Genomic DNA, 20,578 nt, shown 5'->3' with positions numbered 1-20,578 from the left:
AAATAAATACCGACGTGGTTAGTAGTTTCAAACGACTAAATAAAATAAAACACCGACGTGGTTAGTTTATAAGCTGTCATTTATTGAAAATCATAAAAACAAAATCCTAAGGAGACTAACCCTGGATTGTAAGGCATCATGAAAATCTGTTCACCGTCTGTCTTCTGAAGTCGAGCTGCTACGAGTCGTGATCTTTCAGTTATTGTGCCAGAGTTGGCACTAACTGTAGCAGGGTCGATAAAGCCAACCATACTGCACATATTGGCTTTTTTCAAAACATCGTGTAAGTACCTAAACAAATAAAATAATATAAACAAGTCAGCACACAAAACACGACGGTTATGTATAAAAAAACGACGTATTATAATATTTCACACGACGTACTGAAATAGATGAGGACGTTATAATATATTTATCACGACGGTAGTTAGTTAAGACGACGTGGTTAGTTAGTTAAGACGACGCAATATATAAACCAACGAGGTATTATTTTAGAAGTACAAACCTCATATATACAGCCAATACAGTAGCTCCAATTTCTTCCATGCCTGCAAATTGTGTAATATCTTCAGGCAGGAGGAAGGTATCGCGCTCACCACCAAACACCTCCTTATCAATTGTAAATTGGAGTGTCTTATCCTCAGGCAGGAGTGTCGTTTCCACAAAACGACAAAGGGTTTTTAAAGAAGATGGCGCCTCCATATTTGAATAAGCACCAACTTCAATAACCTGTTTAAAGAAATAAAAAAAATGACGTGGTAATTCAATAAAGACGACGGTTTAAGTAATAAAACGTCGTCTTAAAAGTATTTAAACGACGGTGAAAAAACTGTCGTGGTAATTCAATAAAGACGACGGTTTTATGAATAAAGCGTCGTTTGAAACCATTTAAACGACGGTGCAAAAACCGTCGTTTAAATATTTTATTACGTCTTAAAAAAATTCCGCCGTCTAAGTTTTAAACAAACGACGGATTAAATAAAAATATCGACGTCTGAAATTTTGAAAAACAAATAAAAAAGGCAAAGTTATGTGAACATACCTTGTCGTCATGCTTTTCTTCATCTTCTTTCTCCTTTTCTTCTTCCTTCTCTTCATCTCTTTTTTCTTCTTCCTTCTCTTCATCTGGCTGATGTTTCCCCATTTTGGCAGTATCATCCTCCAAATGTAGGGATCTCACATCACCTCCAGAGCAGCTAGCTTTGTCAGACATTGGATTTTTGGGGCTTTGGCTAATTCTTGGTTTAAGCATGCTTGGATCAAAATTGGGAATTAATTGGGAAAGCTGACTCAGGAAATGCTCCCTCTCAGCCTCTACCAATTGTTTTGTCCTAGCCTCCATCCTTAAGGCCTCTTCCCTTGCCTTAGCCTCCATCTTTTTAGTCTCTTCTTGAAGGAGAACTCTTAAACTGTCCTTCAAACGGTCGTCAAAGCTCACCCTCTGTGGTTTGGGCAAATTGAAATATTGCCTTGGGGAAACACCAGCACCAACTCCCCTCAGTCTGCCTGGATGCTCGGGGCCCAAAGCCATGGTCAGCACATCATTGCTGCCATCTACTCTGACTTTGCCTTCCGAGACTTGTTTCTGCAATTCATCCTAAAAAAAGATAAACAAAAAAACACACGACGGTTATTTATGTACAAACGACGTATTATATAATTTCACACGACGCAATAACGTATAAACCGACGTTATTATAACTTATCACGACGGTAGTTATACCGACGTGGTTATTTATTTAAAACGACGAAATGAATAAACAACCGACGTCTTATGCTATAATTAAAGATAACAGAGTAGTGATTCCTATTTAGACCGTTAACGACGTTTTTAAAAAATTTTCGACGTGGTAATATCATTCACACGACGCGAAAATGAACCACCGACGTCTTATGCTGTAATTACAGAAAACATAGTAGTGATTCCTATTTAGACCTTTAACGACGTTTTTAAAAACTTTTCGACGTGGTAATATCATTCACACGACGAAAAATATAACATACGACGTAATAAGAATAATTCACAGTTTAATAAAAATTTAAAACAGAGTGATAGTAGGCTTACAATTAATTTTGCTTTCTCTGCCACCTTTGGATCAGGGATGTTACCATGTTTGTCCTGTCTAGCTCTCTTCCATAAGGTAGATCGATCAATTTCTACCCCAGGCATGGTTTCCTCCAATTGATCCTCCAATCCAGCATATCCTTTTCGAGACAATCGATGATTGTACTCGAGTTTCTCCCTAATCTGTGCATGTTGAGAATGCACAGACTCAAAATCTTTGGATAGCCTTGAAGCTACAAAGGCATCCCATTGTGCTTTCTCTATGAATTTATATGTTTCAGGGGGTTGGCTTAATTTCTCCCTGTCATTGGTGTATGGAAGGATATAATGCCTCGTTAGTGTAGACTTGAAATCCTTCCATTTCTTGGAAGCAGAAGCTAAAACAGAGGTCTTGCCCCCTTGGCCTACGACAAAAGCCATGTCAACTGCTTCCCAAATCTGCTCCTTTATATCCTTGGGGATTTGGGACCATTTCTTGTCCACAAGTGGGATCCTGGAGCGTGCCAACACACCAATATACGACTGCATCTCAATATGTGCTTGGCCAACACCTTTCCCCCTTTTATTGTACTCAACAATTGGCCTCAGTTTCTGAAGCTTTCTCTTCACAACACGAGGCATTGTGCTCATACCTCGACCAGTCTTTGAATCATCTGAGATTGTTGTCTGGCTGGTTTGTTCTGTCTCAGCAGATGATGAAGCAAACTTCATCTTCTTCGAAGACTTCATCTCCTTCGAAGACTTATCTTGAGGAGCTACCATTCCAAGCTTCTTGGAGCCAGAATCCTTAGTTTGTTGTTGAGAAACCATTTTAACAGACAAAACTGCAAGTGAAAATATTTCAGGAAAACATTAAGAACACAAACGACGGTATTAACAAAATACGACGTATGATATGATTTTAGACGACGCAATGAAATAATCTCAGACGTAATAAATGTTTAAAACCATTATTTATATAACGTCGTGGTATATATGTTCACACGACGTCAATAGTAATACACCGTCGTGGTAAACTATTATTTATATTTTATCGTCTATATTAGATACCAACCCTAGTTTCTTTTTCTTTATATTTTATCAAATAAGGGAAAAACAAAAACCATTGTTCAGCGAAATCAAACCTGCAATTAAACAAGCATATAAAAAAAGACTATTATTTTAAAAACAACTTTGTCAATTTTCAGACGACGCTAGAACAACTGACGAACCGTCGTGGTCTACCGTCGTCTTATTTAGTTGATGTAGTTGTCTTCAAAGTTGGAAACTTTCTCTCTTTGTCTGTATATTTTATCAAACTTGGAAAGAAGTAAAATGATTTTGGCCAGAAAAAAGGTAAAAAGATTTTTCAAACAAAAAACGTATGAGCATGCAAAACAGTAACCAAAATAGTGAAAATGAAAGCTTACCTTTTGCGTGCAATGAAAGCAAGAGGAAGATGATCGATGTTTAAGTTCAGAGACGACGAAGAAGACGAGAGGAAGACGATGAGAAACTCTGACAATGCTCTGACAAGGAAAAAAGACTAAAAGGTTTCTCTGGGAGATTGAAATTTTTAATCGGGTTTGGAAACAGTGCATGTGTAAGTCGAAAAGTTGCTTACATATAAAACCATTTCAAAAAAATAATACGGCGGTTACATTTAACTACGTCGTTTTTAACTAAAACGACGCAATATTTTTCATTCGACGTGGAATCATTTCATTTAACGTCGTTAGGTTTAATATAACCGACGTGGATTTTAATTTTTAAATTATGAATAGAATTTTTTTTCCCGTGACCTTTCAGTTTATTTTTCAATTACAGTGCGTTATAAATAGAGTTTTTTTTCCGGAGGAAATTTAAAACGAAGGAAATTAATATTCTGCAATATGTAAAGTTTCTTTTTTGGATGACAGATTTAAATAAAATAAGAATATAAAAACAACAAATGTGTAAGTCAAGTAGACGAAAAGTTGCTTACATATAAAACCATTTCAAAAAAATAATATGGCGGTTACATATAACTACGACGTATAAATTACAAAATACGACGGTACATTTAACTTCGGACGTGGTAAATAAATACGACAGTAGTTTGTAGGTACCGTCGTAGTAAACTCAAAAATTAAAGTACATAAGTAATAACTCGCGTCATGGTATATTATTTAACACGTCGTTTTTATTAATTTACCGACGTGGATTTCTGTAATATACGTCGATCATACCGACGTTGATTTTACAATTTAAACGGCGGTTTGTTTGTAAGGACCGCCGTTGGTTTTAAAAATTTATTCTATAAATTTGTCGCTTTCATTCATTTTCGGTTTACATTTAAGGTTCCAAGTTCTTCCTCTCTCAGTCTCTCATGTCTCAAAGATAATAATTTGGATGTTTTCTCAAAGAGAAATCAAATATATGTCCACAAGAAGAAGCTTGTCAACTAGCCTTCTCACTTCCTTGATCAAGCCTGATAGGACACTTAGTGCTTCTGAATACTCCTTGCTTTCCATCAAAAGAGATGCAAGCCTGGCCTCCACTCGCTGTCGAAGGAAAGTTCGCTTCTCAGGGAAATCTGAAGATCAGATGTGCCTGATCCTCTGCTTGATTTTCTTGCCTAAGAAGATCCGTCGGATTTATTGTGATAGCCTCTTCCTTTATCCGTAGAGCTTCAGAAGAAGAAGATGGGTTTCAAGAATGCGATAAAGAATAGAAATGGCTTCAGATGGCCTCTAAAGCATGAGCAATTGAATCAGTAGTTTCTGGGAGATATGATGAAGACATTGTCAATGCTTTGAACTACACAAGTCCTGCAGAAAGATATGTTAAAGAAACTGAAACAACGGCGGTTTTCTGTTCTACCGTCGTCTTTTCTCGTCGTCTATATTAAGTTACGATGGCGGTAGATTTATAATTACCGACGTAGATTATTTTGTTAAACGTCGTTAAGTGTACTACAACCGACGTGGATTTTAATTTTAAATTATAAATGGAGTTTTTTTTCCCGTATTCTTTCAGTTTTAGTTTTCAATTCCAAAGCGTGATAAATAGATTTTTCTTTCCCGAGGAAATTTAAAATGAGGGAAATTAATGTTCTAGAATTTGTAAACTAACACGACGCAATATTTGCAAATCTGTGTCATCTGTTAAGATTATGATGTGGAACAGAGTTCCATCTGGTAAGATTTCGTAACCCTTGGGATCTCAGACAAAACTGATTATGTCGGCGGTGTTCTATATAAACCGTCGTGGTTATTTCAATTCTTGTCATTAAGTAGATCTACCGACGTAGGATAAGAAAATCAAAGAAAAAAATTGTTAACAAAAATTCTTATTAAGACGACCGTTAAAATTAAAGGTACGACGTATAAAATGAATAAATACGACGATAAATTTTATTGTACGATTTAAAGATAACGTAGTAGAACTATACGAGAATGACGTCGATATATTTATATTTTCCGTCGTTGTAAATTAATTTAATACGGCGATATTTTGTATTTTAAAGCCGTGGATTTGTTTGTAATTATACGGCGTCTTATACGAAAACCTCGTCGTGTTATTTTATGAGTAAAAACGGCAGTTTTTATTGAAATCGTCGTCTTTACTTTCTACGTCGGTCGATTCATAACTTCTGCCGTTCTTTGTTGGCATTGATTTTACACTGAGGAAATCTGTTTCAAATAGACGTCGGTTGTTTAATTATGTACGTCGTTGTTTTTGAACAGCCATTTGAAACTCCATTTTTTAGTTGTCTAAGGTTGTATTACACGACGGTGTTTTTAGAACCGTCGTCTTTTTATAAACCACGACGGTTTTCACTTAGACCGTCGTTGTTTTCTGGTCGTCTTTTTCACTTTTTGTAGTAGTGCACCTCTGTATGAATACACTAAAGAAAGTACGTGATGTTCCAAAATTGGGGCTCTCCTCCCCATCATGACTGTCTTGGGCAAGCAAAGCCCCAACTGCAGCATTCGTTGCAGCCAAATAAAGCTTAAGTGGAAGTCCCCGGATGGGTGCGTTCATTGTGGGCAGCTTGGCGATCAATTGTTGCACTTGCTGGTAAGCTTCTTGGCATTCCTTGCTCCATACATATGGTTTTCCCTTCTTGAGTAAAGGAGTGAAGACGCTCATCATGGCAGCGAGGCTTGGGATAAAACGTTGAATGTATGACAGTCTTCCCATGAAACTCTTCAATTCCTTTGGGTTCCTAAGTAGTGCAAGAGAGTTTATGGCCTTAGTTTTCTCAGGGTCCACATCTATACCTCGTTGATGCACTTGAAACCATAGAAACTTGCCGGATGAGACTCCGAATGCACACTTCTTTGGGTTCATCTTCAACCCATACAACCGATACCTTTCCAGCACATTCCTTAGAACCTCCTGATGGCTTCCTCTGTTTTTTGACTTCACCACAAGGTCGTCCACATAGTCTTCCACCTCTTTTCCCGTCATATCATGGAATACTGTTGTCATGGCCCTTTGGTAAGTAGCACCGGCATTCTTGAGACCGAATGGCATGACTGTGTAATAGAAATTCTTGTATGGTGTTCGAAAGGCTGTCTTCTCGGCATCCTTTGGTGACATCTTTATTTGGTTATAGCCACTAAATCCGTCCATGAATGACAGCAAGCCTTGCCCCGAGGTCGAATCAATCAAGATATCCATATTGGGCAGTGGGAATTCATCTTTCGGGCAAGCTCGGTTGAGATCTCGATAGTCCGTGCACATCTAATCACCCCAGTCTTCTTCTTCACGGGAACAATATTTGCTAGCCATGTTGGGTGCTTGATTGGTTTGATGAACCCAACAGCTAATAGCTTCTCAAATTCTACTTTGATTTGGTTTTTGATTTTAGAATGAAAATTCCTTCTTGGCTGCACAACAGGTTTTGTGCCAAGCTCGATATTCAAAGTGTGACTTACTAAGTTTTGATTTAGGCCGGGCATTTCTTCGTAGCTCCAAGCGAACACATCTCGAAATTCCTTTAACAGAGATACCAAAGCTTCTTTCTCTTCGCTTGTCAAGTGAATGCTGATGGAGATGGGCCTTTAGACAGAGGGGTCATCACTCAAATTGATTGTTTCCAGCTGCTTCGCACATGCCGTTGAGCCATCTTGCATATGCTTGGGTGCCATCATAGGCTCTTGGAAAGCGCAAGGCATAGGTGTTTTATCCTTGGGACTTTTATGGCTATCCGTTTGCATCACTTCTTCACCATACTTGTGGCTTTCTCATAGAACACGGTCTTGCCCCCAAACCTGTCATAAGCAGTACACCGTACGTCCATCCGGCAGCATTACTTTCAATCATTGAGGTTGATCGTAAGCATGGTTGTTGACCTCCGAGTGCCTATTTTTTCTCGATCCACAATGGTTATAAGTTCCTCATTGCTCAGATCACGGATTTCAGTTTATGAAGGTAGGTAGGTCCTAAAATCTTTGGATGGGTTGCCTCTAGTACCCGTGCATTCGGTGTAGAATTCCGCCTCGGAGTAGTGAGCTTCGTTTTTGTTGAACGGTGTTTGATTTCTTGGTATGCGAAGTGGCCTCAGTCCAATCCTTCCCTTCACGCAGTGATGGTAAGTAGATACCACAAGTTTGTGCTTGTTGAGCCATGACCTTCCGAGTAAAGCGTGGTAAGCCACATCCACGTCTACTACATAGAACTTGGTAAGAGACCGGATTGGCCCCACTTTCAAGTTTACTTGCATGTGACCGATTGTAACCTCACTCTTATTCCCGAAACCACTGATGCTTGTTTGGGATTGCACAATCTTGGATAATGGAATACCGGCTGCTGTAAGTCAATATAGAGGCAAAATATTGACAGAAGAGCCCATATCCACCAAAGCTCTCCTTATAAACACATCATTGATTTGTCCCTCTAAATAGAGTGGCCTCCTGTGATCCGAATACGGGACCTCCATGTCTTCGTCTGTGAAAACAATAGCATTGTCTTTTTCTAAGAATGACCTTTGTGGTTGAGTAGTGAAGCAATAGGGGTTAGATTTTGCCGAAACGTTCATGAAAGCTACAGCAGCGGCTTCCCTTGCTTGTGGTCTAAAGCCAAGTTGGTCTTGAACTTTGGGTTTCTTTGGAGGACTTGTGAAGCTGTGGACCCTTGCTTCAAACCTAGGTAACGCTCCATTACCGTTTTTTCTGCTTTTGTAAAAGTGTGGAACATTACAACAGTTGTTTCCTACTGCCCAAACGAAGCTTCCAAGCATCGCTCTTCCGGCATGTCCAACATGAACACTTCATTGTCTGCACAACCAGCTTATCCATCAACGAGTGGCCATGGCGTGTTGTAGCTTGAAGGTTTTGAGTATTTACACCAGTAGGCCTTCTCCATGTTTCCGCAAGGTTCCCAAATAGATTTTGGTGGCTTTGGGTCGTTCTTCCATGGGTGACACAATTCATCATTGTCGGAGCATGTGATAACAGCGGCTGTCTCCTTCCCTCTTCATTTTGGCAAGGGGTCCTCATCAATGGTTTGCTTCCTAGAGGGAAGCTCAAGAACTCCTTCATGTATTTTAGCATGTAAGATCCTTCTTAGAGTTTGGCAAGCAGTGGTCGGATGCCCCACGAATTGGTGATAACGACAATACCTAGGATCATTCTTCTCTTCTCTAGTGGGAACTTTGTAGGGTCTGAAAGGCTTGATTGCATCATCAGCAATCATCGTATCGAGGATGGCGTGGAATTCTTCATTTTTGCATGTAATGGCGGATATGTCTCCCTATCCTTCCGTTTGCGTGAGTTGTAGTCACTGGATGGCTTGTCATCTATAGCTAGCGTTTGCTGCGCTTCCTTCTTCTCACTCCTCTTGAAATTAACTGATACCAATATTCTCCAAATAAACTCTATAATCTGCCACGATGTTGCTGATGCAGATCTCGACAAGTGCCTCCTCATCCTTTTCTTCATAGTAATCCAGGGCCAAGTCCTGGAACCTGCGTACAAAGTCCAAGGGATCTTCCCCATGTTTTTGGCGAGTGTTGTTGAGTTGAGTGATAGTTACTCTTTCCTCATACTGAAAGTATTTCTTACAGAACCTGCTTGCGAAATTCTCCCAAGAGCGAACAGAGCTTGGTGCCAATGTTGTGTACCACGTATAAGCCCGATCGGTAAGGCTTTTTGAAAACTCTCGGAGTTGGAGATTATAATCACCAGCATGAGGTCCCAAAGCATCAATGAGACTGTTGACATGCTCTTTTGGGCTTCCCTTCCTTCCATCGAAGAGAACAAAACTTAGTGCCTCGTAACCTTGAGGATATGGCTACTGAAGTAAGCTCGATAGATATGGTGGCTGAGGAATGTACTTCCAATCTTCTTGGCTTCCGCTAAGCTCCTTTTCCGGCATGGCGACAACATCCTCCAAGGTAACAAAATATGGTCCTTTTTGTTCAGCCAACAGCAGCGGACACCTTTTGTGGGTGTCTGTCATTTTCGTCGCTCGGCTTAGAGACATAACTTTTCAATTCTTTGATGGTGTCCATCATCTCCCTCTGGGGTTCTCCCATAGCATGGATAGCTGCATTGAGATCTGTGAGGGTGAAATTATGAATTTCCGATGTTTTCCAATTTCGACCTTTGTCCCGTTTTTTACTTGTAACTTTCCAACCATTGATCCAAATTTTATGTTTTTTATATGGTTGAATTCAGCATGAAAAACTAAAGAATCCAGCGAGGAACAAATGTCAAAATCACTTACATAAATGTAGAGAATTCAGTAAAAACAACACTCAAATATTCAAACAATAAACACAAGTGGCTCCTAGTACATCTTAAGTATATATTGAATGATATAGTGACTAAGTTATTTGATTTCATACTTGGATGAATTAGACAATTGGATTTTTATATTTTACAAGGATAATTTGGTGTATTTGTTCAAGAACTTATGTTATGTGAAAGTATTATAAATTGCATTTTTATTAGTATGTTTTTATTACGGTACTACCGGTGTACCGAACCAATCCGAACCGAATATTAGGTTAATCGATCCGAAGTCTACAGAAGCCTTTGATTTGGTTAATGAAAGAGAAAATGGTCTACCGAAATTTTTAGTTTGGTTAACGGAAGAGCCTTCTACCGTTCCGAACCGATCCGTGCCCAAGCCTACTTCTTTCCACTCACTCCTTTTTGGTGAAATTTCTTTAACTAGAGCGCATGGGTCATAGGCTCTTTGGGGTACCAAGGTTTTTTGTGTGGCTGGACCTCCCCTATGGGGGTGAGGCGCCACCTGCTTTCTTCCTTGATTTTCAAATTAGAGCTCACATAGGAAAAGAGAATGGATAGAGTCTTTTGTCCAATGGGTACTCCTTCTACACATATGGATTTTCTTTGGTTCCTACAATGCGTTCTCGTTGACTGTTATGGAGCTTTGACAAGGGTGGAATGCGATGCTAGATTTTTACAAGGCACTGGGTTGGGCTTTGTTTACAGTATTGGGTTATTGGTACTCTATTTCTAGCGTCCTGTGGGTTTTCATCAAGCTACTGGAAGTAGTCCTTTTGTTTTATTTTGGGCATTTTAATTGATGTGGGTTTGTCTAAGTGTTGCAGCAGACTATTAGATGTTCTCCTAGGGCATTGGATCACTTTTTTTTTTCTTTCTCTCGTGCTAACCCATGTGTTTGGGCCCGAGGAATGGGCTTGAGTTTTAGTGCTCCCAAGTGGCCTAAAACTTTCATTCCTTGAACCCTCAATGGGCACTGTGAGTGCTTGTTTCCATCCATACCAAAACCTTCTCAGGAAGCCTCGGGTAATTACGCTGATTGGGCCTACTGTAGCACAACTTGGTATTAGAATAGCGGTCCTTTACATGGCATTGCGTGTTTATTTAGCATGCTTGTGCTTGAGTTTTATTGTGACGCAATAAGCTATGATCTAGTCAAGTAGCTTTGGATAGATTAGTAAGCATGAATTTATAGAGCTGGTGCGTTTTGGCCCTTTTGCGTGTCTGGCGTGCACATTTGCTTGGCGTGACGTGTGGCCCATGGCTCGCACAAGTGTGTCCTACGAATTATCTTATATCCCAATTGGGCTCCTTTTGCGATCAATTATTTGTGCTGGGCTAAGAAACTAGAACCCTAACCACCCAGACCTTCTCCCCCTTCCCCCTCCCCCCCCAAAAAAATTTCACTTCGTTGTTAAGAGACAACCACCCACCACTCTCCTCCCTACCCAGCAACCACCCCTCATCCACCAAAAAATATTCTCAAGATACTAAAAAATACAGCCACACCCAACCAGCCTCCCAAATTTTACCACAACAGAATCCCCACCCCACAAACCCCTCCCCCCTCTTCCCCTATTCTGTTTTTCACCCACAAACCCAAAACTCATCATTGCAACCAACCTACATATGCAAACAATGTTTGAATTAATTTTTTGTTTTTTTTCCAATTTCTTGGTTTTTGAATTTGGAGAAAGAGAGAGAGAGGTAGAAGCAGAGATCAGAGGGGAAAAACAGAAGGGGGAAAGGTCTGTGGAGGAATGGGGGAGTGGGTTTGGGTCTCATGATTTTTTTTCTCTTTTTCTTCAAAATTTTCAAATTTTGTGCTTATTTTAACCTTATTTTTATTTGTTAATTATGAAAAGTCATATTTACTCTAAAGTTTGGTTAAATCTAATAGAAAATTAGACCGTGGGACCAATGGACCGAATAATATAGAGTTGATGGACCATTTGAATGAATAATTAATTTGGGAACCAAAATGTAAATCGGGTGCAAATTTGAGGACCATTTGAGTAATTAACCCAAACTTTTAAAACTGCAATTGGTAAAGATATCGCTTGGACTTATTATTAGGCTCAAATTGCAAGTCCATTGGGCTAAAAGAAAAGGTCACCGTCTTCTTTCCTTTTCCCGCCCAACACAAACCTCAAATTTTAAATTAGGCGTTAGGTTTCTCTCTCTCACTCCGCAGTGGCGAATGCAGGATTATGAACTCATTGGGTCTTAGTGTAAAAGTGTCGAAATTTTTTTTTAAGAAAAAAAAAGTACTTCCATTCATAATTCATGGCAAATACAAGCTACAATTGTCCACGACGAGTTTTCATATTTTGAAAACGTTGCATTATAGCTTCGTTATCAATACAAACAAAAACATCTCTCTCATTGTAAACAACCAAGCTATCATTCAACTATTGATCTCCCACTCTGTTGCAAAGTGAATTTTTGATAATATTCATGGCGGAAAATGACCTCTCTACTGAAGCAGTTGCAACTGGTAAAACCAAAGTCAATGTAATAAGCAAATACACATTTTTTCACCATTTTTTCCGCAAGCATGTTAATCCCTTGTAATTCAGAAAAATTACTACTCGAATGCATATGATGAACATAAACCCCAAGTTGATCTTCAAACATTAATAAAGCTCTATTTGAAAAATCTTTCAATGTGTGCTTTTTTATTCATCAATTGTAAGTAGCTTCTTTAGCTTAGTTGTGAACACTACCAACCGGTCCAACATGAATGTTAAACCTTTCTCTCCCCTTCTTCCAATTATTGAAGCCTACCCAGTGAAGGTGTCACCACCCACTTGATCAAAATTAGTTTTAAAGAGATAGCAATGGAGGCAAAATGCAGCATCTTTAACTATACTATACTCCAACCAATCAAACGCATCAAACCATTGGGCAATGAACCGTCTATTAATTCCTAACTGATTAGTTTGTGGGAATCTATGACCTTTAGGTTGAAAAGGTCCTTTTTGAAGATATGCTCTTCGGATCTCATCTCGATAATTAGGACTATAATCCATCATTTGAGTTCTTAGTCCAGGGTCTGCCTGAAGATTAGCCAATATTTCATCTAATTCAATAGGTCTTGCTCTTGCATTTGAACTACCCGAATTAGACTCACCATTCGTAGACACTTTTCTTTTAAAGTATCGTTCCATAATAAATTTTTTCTACACATAAATTAATTCAATCAATCAATTATAAAGACTACTCTAATCTAATCCAAATAATAATATTAATCAATATAAACTCTAATACAATTATCCAAATAACAAAATAATTCAATATCAAAAAATTCTAATTCATAAAGAAAATCAATCAATTTCACCATACCAATAAATTATAATTCATGAAATATATATCAATTTCATTAAAATTATCCAAAGCCGAAAATAATATATGTAAAACTATCACTGACTTGACTTTATGAGAAGCGATGGCAGAGGCGGCAAGAGGTCGTCGGCGACGGTGGCGGCTTGTATTGGTTGGTGGTGGTGTGGTGGAGGTTGGGGAGTAGTTAGTGTTTTGAGAGGAGATGGAATTTTGAAAAAAAATTGGATCTTTTGGCAATGAAGGGCTGCTGGAATCGGGAGGGGAAGAAAATCTGCTGTTGGTTGGCGATTCATTTTTTTAAAGCCTGGCTTCGTTTTGAAGCCAGGTTTTAAAACAAAATATTAACGGCGTCGTTTTGGCCAGGTGGTTTAAAAAATAATTATAGCTCGCGCGCGCGCTGAGCAAGGCAGGCGCTGCGCGCAGGCTTCTTCCTCCTCTGCTGGGCATTTCGTCGAGCACTTGGTGTGCGACCCAGCGCGCCATAGGGTCGCACCGGAGCTTCACCACTACTTTTCCCGGCTGCCATAAGGTCGTCTGACCCCATTTGTCCCCCCGTGCGTCCGTCCCGTCACTCTGAAAATTGAAGTAGGGCTACAGTGCTGCAGGTAATTCTCTCACTCACTTCCAAGTCCTCTTTCGCTGTTTTATGATGTTAAACTTTGTCTCTGTATCTATCTTCGCAATTGTAATTTAGTTCTTCGTTTTTATCATTTGATACACTGAAATTCTCATTTTTCGTTGGGTCATATATTATATCTTTCTGCATATCATTGTTTCTTTAGCAGTAATTATGCTTAAGAAGAAATTAAAGTCATAGGCTTCTGTCAGTCCGATTTCAATAGTAAGATGTGGGATTCTGAAACAATATGATTTCAGGGTTCTATAAATACCGATGGTTTCCTTTTCATCCATTCTTTTTTTGTCCATTTCTCAGACCCAGAGAATTGCAATGAACAGGAAAAGAAAGCCAGCAGATAATGCGATAGAAATAGGCAACAAAGAGGAACAGATTCAAGTAATGGGCTAATTTCAGACCATGAATTTGCTAAGCTGCACTTTGCACAAGCAGAGTCCTACCCTTTGGCCCGGCCCTCTAATCCAACTTGTGTGTCAAGAACCCTTTATCTGGTCGAGCCTGAAGATAGCTCTGATTTTGATTTCGAGCACAGCAACTGTACGTGTTAAGATGCCTCTGACTTTCTTTTTAATGAGTGCAACGGGCATCAGTTCCACATGAATCTTGCCAAATATAAAATCCCATTGCGCAATGCTGAGGAGGTACTCAATACCCACAATGATGCCAATAGGAAATCTGGAACTAAAAAGAAGCTTTGCATCAAGGTATGTCCAGCTGGTCACAAGTATGAGGTGGTGAATTCGTGTAACGGATTGCTTTGCTTGTCTAAACCATTCATCAATGACGCTGTTGTTGTGTGCAACCCAATAACCGGTGAGTATATACACCTTCCTGAAGTTTTTAAGCTTGAGTATGTAAAGCGATCTATTGATTGTGGATTTGGTTTCAGTCCGAAGACTAACCAGTACAAGGTGATAAGAATCTCTGAGCAAGGAACACTGGATCCCTTTAGGGCAGCCGAGGTATAAACACTTGGTACAGGCTCATGGGAATGTTTAGGTTTTGCTCCCTTCAAAAATAAAGTAGAATTCACCACTTCACCACCTATCTGAAAGGAGCGCTTTATTGGTTTTGCTGTTGGCTTTCATCGCCTTATATAGATTCTTTTGACATGGACACTGGGAGTTTTCAGTCAGTTCAGCCACCTCCTTTTGAACTGCAAAGAGAGTATCGGGTTAGCATGGGAGTTTTAGGTGACTGCCTTTGTGTGTGTGAAGTTGCTTTTATGTATCCTATGTATGTGTGGGTAATGAAAGATTGTGGTGAAGAAAAATCTTGGACAAAAATATTTTCTATTGATCCAGGTTGTCATGAGGAGTGGCCTTATGGCTTATATCAACCGATGAAAAGCTTTGAAAATGGGGGATTTCCGTTGTTTCATTCTAGTAGTAATGCCTTCATTTATAGGATACATGTTAATATTTTAGTAGTTTTAGTTGCTTTCACTTTCATGTTAATATTTTTTATAGGATACATGATCCTTTTCATGTTAATGATATTTATGCAGCAGTGAAGCAATTGATAGTGCTTTGCTATTGTGGTTTAAGAATGAAGTATGGCGGAGTTCCAGGTTGGATAGTCATTGTTGATATTTTCCATTTCAAGTGGTGATTAGGGAAGGCGTAATTCTTTGGGAGGGATTACTTCTCTGCATCTTTCGATACAGAAACACTTTAGATAATTTTTCTACCGCCATCATAAGCCGTCTTGCTTGTAAAACCTTTCTGTTGGGGAAATTTTGTTAAAATCTTTAGTATGTAAATGATAATTGAAATATTTTATTTCGATATTTTATTCAGTTAATGATGTATATTGTTTGATACATTCTAAATGAACAGGCATTAACTTGTTAATGCACTAAATAGGACTAAACATGGTTACTATACGAATAGAAGTTACTTATGTTGCATTAGTGCCTAAAATAAAAGGGAACACTCTTCTTTGAATTCAAATGCTAAACCTTTTCTTTTGTTTCATGTTTTGGGTCTGCGTTTGATGTTTCACATTGTCAAATGCTAACAAATTCAATTTGTCTGACATGATGAATATGATGGTAGAAAATTCAGTTTGTTCTGAGACTTTCTGAATAGAAGTTACTGTTTTATTGGTGCCTAAAGTAACAAGAAATACTCTGCTCTGAAATAAAATGTAAACTGTTTTTTTTTTTTTTTTGTCTTTTTGGATTTTAGCTCTGAATTTGAAAAAAAAAATAGGGTGCCATGACAAAAGACTAAACTCTCTTTAGTCATGGCACCTCTTTTTTTTTTCTTTTTTTCTGAAAGCATATTGCATGCTCATCATCAGAATTTTTTGTTAAATAATTTAAATTGTGTGGAACAACTGATATATGTTGCCTTTACTTTAAACATCACAATTGTTAATACAGGTGCAGAATACAAGCTGCTGGGAGGGACTAGAGCTCTGTCTTTGGAGGACGAACAAATTCTCAGTTGCTTTCCAAAGGAAGTGAAGAAGGAAATAACCTCAGAGGTGGTGTCGATGTCGTATATAAAGCAACGTGAACTCGAAGAGGCCTGTAGAGTCAAAAAACCATTTTGTGAACGGCTTGTAAGTACCCTTACCTACTCTCTTTTTTCTCTTCTCATCCACTCTAAACCATCATTCCTTCTCCTCTCCAACTGTCACTGATCATCAAATAGCTTGTGAGAAAGTGTTCGGAAGTGAATAAATAACCTTTCTGGAAATTTGTTTTACCATTTCCCATCTATGGTGATTTAGATTGCTTGCCCTAGTTTTTAGTCTTTACGTATATCATTGAGGGCTTTATAGACACAATATGATCTTATCACTGTATTTTCAAAAAAAATTCACATGTAAGATATTAAATAAGAAACAAAAGAGGAGGTCATATCTATGAAGGCAATTAAAAGGCCATATCATCTAACCACTCTATTTTCTAGTTAGGCTTTGTATAGAATGTGACACAGTATCATAGAGATAAAGACCACTAAGTGAGATGCTGCAATGACAGAATGTGTTGCACTTTTCTGCCCTGAATTTTATGAAACCATATTGCATGCATCACTGTTTGTTTATTTGCTGGTTTGTTTGACTCTGTCGAATCTCAACAAAAGAATTTCTCATTGTGGCGCTTACATCAATTCTCTGAAGAAGTATATGTTGGTAAATAGGAAAACAAAAATTGCAGTGAACATCTGACTTTTTCATGAATTAGGATTATACTTGAAACGTTGTAACTGCATGAATGTTGATACAGGTGACAAGATTGCAAGCTGCTGGGAGAGACAGGAGCTCTTTTCTTTTTTGGTGGCAGGAAATAGGGTCTGGTATCAACGTCAAATAGGTCCTTAATGCAGTGTCAATTGTCAATCTACAGGTACAGGGATGAGATGTAGGTGATCACTCCCCTTTCCCTAATTAATCGTAATTATGAATTACGCATTAATTAAATATAAAAGTTAAACCAGTTGCTCCCACAAATTCATGGGAACATGAATATACTCAGTAACTTACTACAATAATAACAAAAACAGAAATAGAAATAATAACATACAAAACCCATGATTAATGATCAATTGATCAGTATTAGATCGTGTTAATTATATTGGTATTAATATTCCAATTGGGAAGCTTTACAGTTTCATGTACAGAAGCTAAACAATTAATGCCTGATCACACTTTTTGTTAGGCATTTACATACTCATACATAAAAATATTACATTTAAGAAGATTGTTGGGTCATGTGTTATGACAAAAGACTAAACTCTCTTCAGTCATAGCACCCTATTTTTTTTGAGAGGACAAAACAATTAGAGGACCGACATGTGTTTGCCGATGATGTGGACAAAACAATTAGAGGGCTTATGTTGGCCTGCCACTACTGTTCAACCAAGAGTTATTCTATAGTGAGGGCCTTATATATAGCCCTTACGCGAGGTCCTATCTCTTAATCGTTGGATCACCCTAACCAATTTGATCCAACGGTTATGAGATAGGGCCTCACCTAAGGGCCATATACAAGACCCTCACTATAGAATTCTTGATTTAACTAATATACCCGAAATGAGCCCCAAATCAACAACATTGGATCCATAGTACCTTGTTTACAAATTTGAGAATAGAAATGGACGCACCCAGGGTTCGATGTGAAAATAAATGTTTTTTTGATGACTTCGTGGACTGAAGATAACTTGGGAGAAGTGCATAAGTGTATCGATCTCTTTTATTTACCAAAGTTTACCTGTATTTTTTTTTTTTCTTATTTTAGTTTTCGCTGTGTAGAAAAGAGAAGGTTGCACATTCTTTGACCGGTATCATCCAAAGATATATGAACCCTCCAAGAGTTTGGTACTTGGACTTTTGAAAAGATTGAGGAAGGAGGAAGATGAAAACAGAAGACTAAACATGGAGGTTAGAGCTTCTTCGAAAGGAAAGTGGAGTTCCCGAGCTTGCCTAGTGATTCATTGGATGATTGTTATTGTGTTGTTGGGGATTTTGCTAGAGGAAGGAGGGGCAAAGGCTGGATTGGGCAAGAATGTCAAATTAGCACTTGAGTTTTAGGGGTTATGGTGGTGATTGAGTTATTTTTGTGTCCTATCATTCCAAATTCATTTTATTTATTAGGAAACTTACATTAACCCGAATTATATTTATTAATGGTTTGAGACGTTTATTAACAAAGTCGTATTCTTGCTGACCTGACACATACATATATATCTCATAAACTGGAAACTTTTGAGTCCAAGATCATCATCTAACATCCAAACTATAACCAAATCCAACAGAAAAAGGAAATTCTTCTATTTTGTTTGTAGAACGCTCTCATCATCAAGAGACACACACATAAAAGAAACTTATAATCCAATGAGGAAGCATACAGTATTATATCAAGATATAATGAACAAGAAAACAAAGCACCTACATTTTTCGGTTCCTTCCTCTTCTTCCTCCATGAAATCTGCATCGATCAGCTCGTCTTATCGAGTAAAACTAGGCTTTCTGTGTAATATACAATACACGAATACCCTGGATCTGTGTGAATTCCAAGACACTCATTTGTGTTGTTCTTGGGATTATGAGAGACGAACTCTCCAATCTTTCTTCCATGGTCATACCTTTCTAATAGAAACTCACCATTATTCTTCCTACAGCCTAAAACCTGCAGGACTCTGAAATTGGGAGTGCCATGTACATCTATAGAGACTTGCTTTTCCCAAGATTCCACGACCCTATACTCTCTCAAAACCCACATAGTATGTTTATTTTGATCAAAGTGCTTTACACAAATGGACTTGCCGGCAGCCGAAATGGCCATGTACTTAGTTGGCAACTCACAAGCTAAGTCTTCTGGCAGCTCAATCTCCTGGAAAGTCTCATTACTCATATCAAAGGACAAAACCATATTGCGAAAACAATTTCCTTTCTTACAAGACGCAACCCAATGGACAGCCCCATTGACAAAAACTTGACCCCAAAAATTTTGAGCAATCAGATAACTGGGAGCAGCTGATGTAATGCTTTTCCAAGACCCTGAGTTTAGCGAATAAAGCTCGATTTCCGGGCAAGCATGGCCTTCATTTTGGTGGAGATACACCAGTCTTACTACCTTGTAATCATTTTTCTTAGAATCAAAGCCAAAGCCATAAACAGAATGATGGGGAGATTTTGGGACATGAGGCTTGGCAAGTGTGATGAACTTTCTAATGGAGGGGTTCCATAGAACAAACATGTTGTAATCTGTGAGGTAATCATCCGAGAGGAGAATCAATCCGTTGCACGAACCCACGATTCGGAAACACTCATTGAGGCTCTGAACTGGAAGCTCTGGCTTTGAGTGTTCTTGGAATGAACCATTGTCTAAGTGTAGAGAATAGAGCTCTCTAGTGGGGTCCTTGGGGCAGTGCCTGAGAAGGAGCAAAGGGGAATTGCTTGTTTTGTCTAAATTGAGGTTAAGGTGGTTGTTGATGAATCTAGTGTGTTTAATTAGGGAGTTCCAAGATTTGCAGATAGAGGTGCACCGAAGAAGAGATTTGATGGGTAGCCGAAGAAGAATTTGGGTTATGATTTCTGGAGGAAGGTACTCTGACATCTTTATTCTATCTTTGTGCTTGAGAATCTGAGGTGCCTGAAAATCCTGGAGAAGTAGTAGTAAACTCTTCAAAGACAAGCTCGTGAGAGAAATTAATTTACATCATTGAAGAGGTAAAAGGATTGGTCAGGGCATCATTTTCATGCCGGCCAAGATTTGTCGACCAAAATAGTAGCCAGTTCAAACTCGGCTTGCTCATGTTCAAAGTCAAGCTTTTGATGAAAAATAAAAAATAAAAGACTCCAAGACCAAGATTGTTTAACGACCAATGGGTGCAACTTTATATGAGTGAAAAAGTTGTCTACTCTGAAGTTGGAAATTTCCTTTGTCCAAACTCATAGCAAATATGATAGAATTAGGGATCAATCGATAGAATTAGGGATGGTAACTTGGAACCGAGCCTCTGCATTTAGGGGAGTTTGTATAAAAAATTGTTAAAATCTGAACACTTGATTAATCATATATTTCTTTTTTATTTTGGTTAAAATCTGGTTGCATGGGCATAAGGTACCAAAAAGCCAATAGGGTCCTTGACTTGCAAAAGAGAGGTCTCATGTTTGAATCTCCACGACATCATAGTTTTATGAGTGTGAGAAATTCCCCTAACCTGTAGTTTAGACTATCAATTGTACTAAAAAAAAAGCATGGTGTTCAGACATTGTGCATTGGAGTTTTTTGTTCTCTATTTTCTGCACTTACTTACCCCGTATTAATATGATTTTCATGATATTATGTACATT

General features: G+C 38.5%; 1 protein-coding gene and 1 pseudogene across 1 annotated transcript; one reads left to right on the top strand and one right to left on the bottom strand.

Moving 5' to 3' along the window:
• LOC109947985 lies at positions 14,110–17,581 on the top strand (annotated as a pseudogene).
• On the bottom strand, positions 18,517–19,975 carry LOC18784404 (F-box/kelch-repeat protein At3g23880). The gene has a single exon (XM_007217445.2). The coding sequence runs from the start codon at positions 19,836–19,838 to the stop codon at positions 18,717–18,719; it is 1,122 nt and encodes a 373-aa protein (XP_007217507.1). The 5' UTR covers positions 19,839–19,975; the 3' UTR covers positions 18,517–18,716.

This window comes from Prunus persica, chromosome G3, assembly GCF_000346465.2.
Source record: "Prunus persica cultivar Lovell chromosome G3, Prunus_persica_NCBIv2, whole genome shotgun sequence".
Classification (NCBI taxonomy): Eukaryota; Viridiplantae; Streptophyta; class Magnoliopsida; order Rosales; family Rosaceae; genus Prunus; species Prunus persica.
Note: the sequence above shows the minus strand (reverse complement) of the source record. Positions and strands in the feature narration are given on the sequence as shown.

Coding starts and splice junctions, on each gene's coding strand:
- LOC18784404 (XM_007217445.2), bottom strand. CDS start 19,838: ATGTCAGAGTACCTTCCTCCAGAAATCATAACCCAAATTCTTCTTCGG.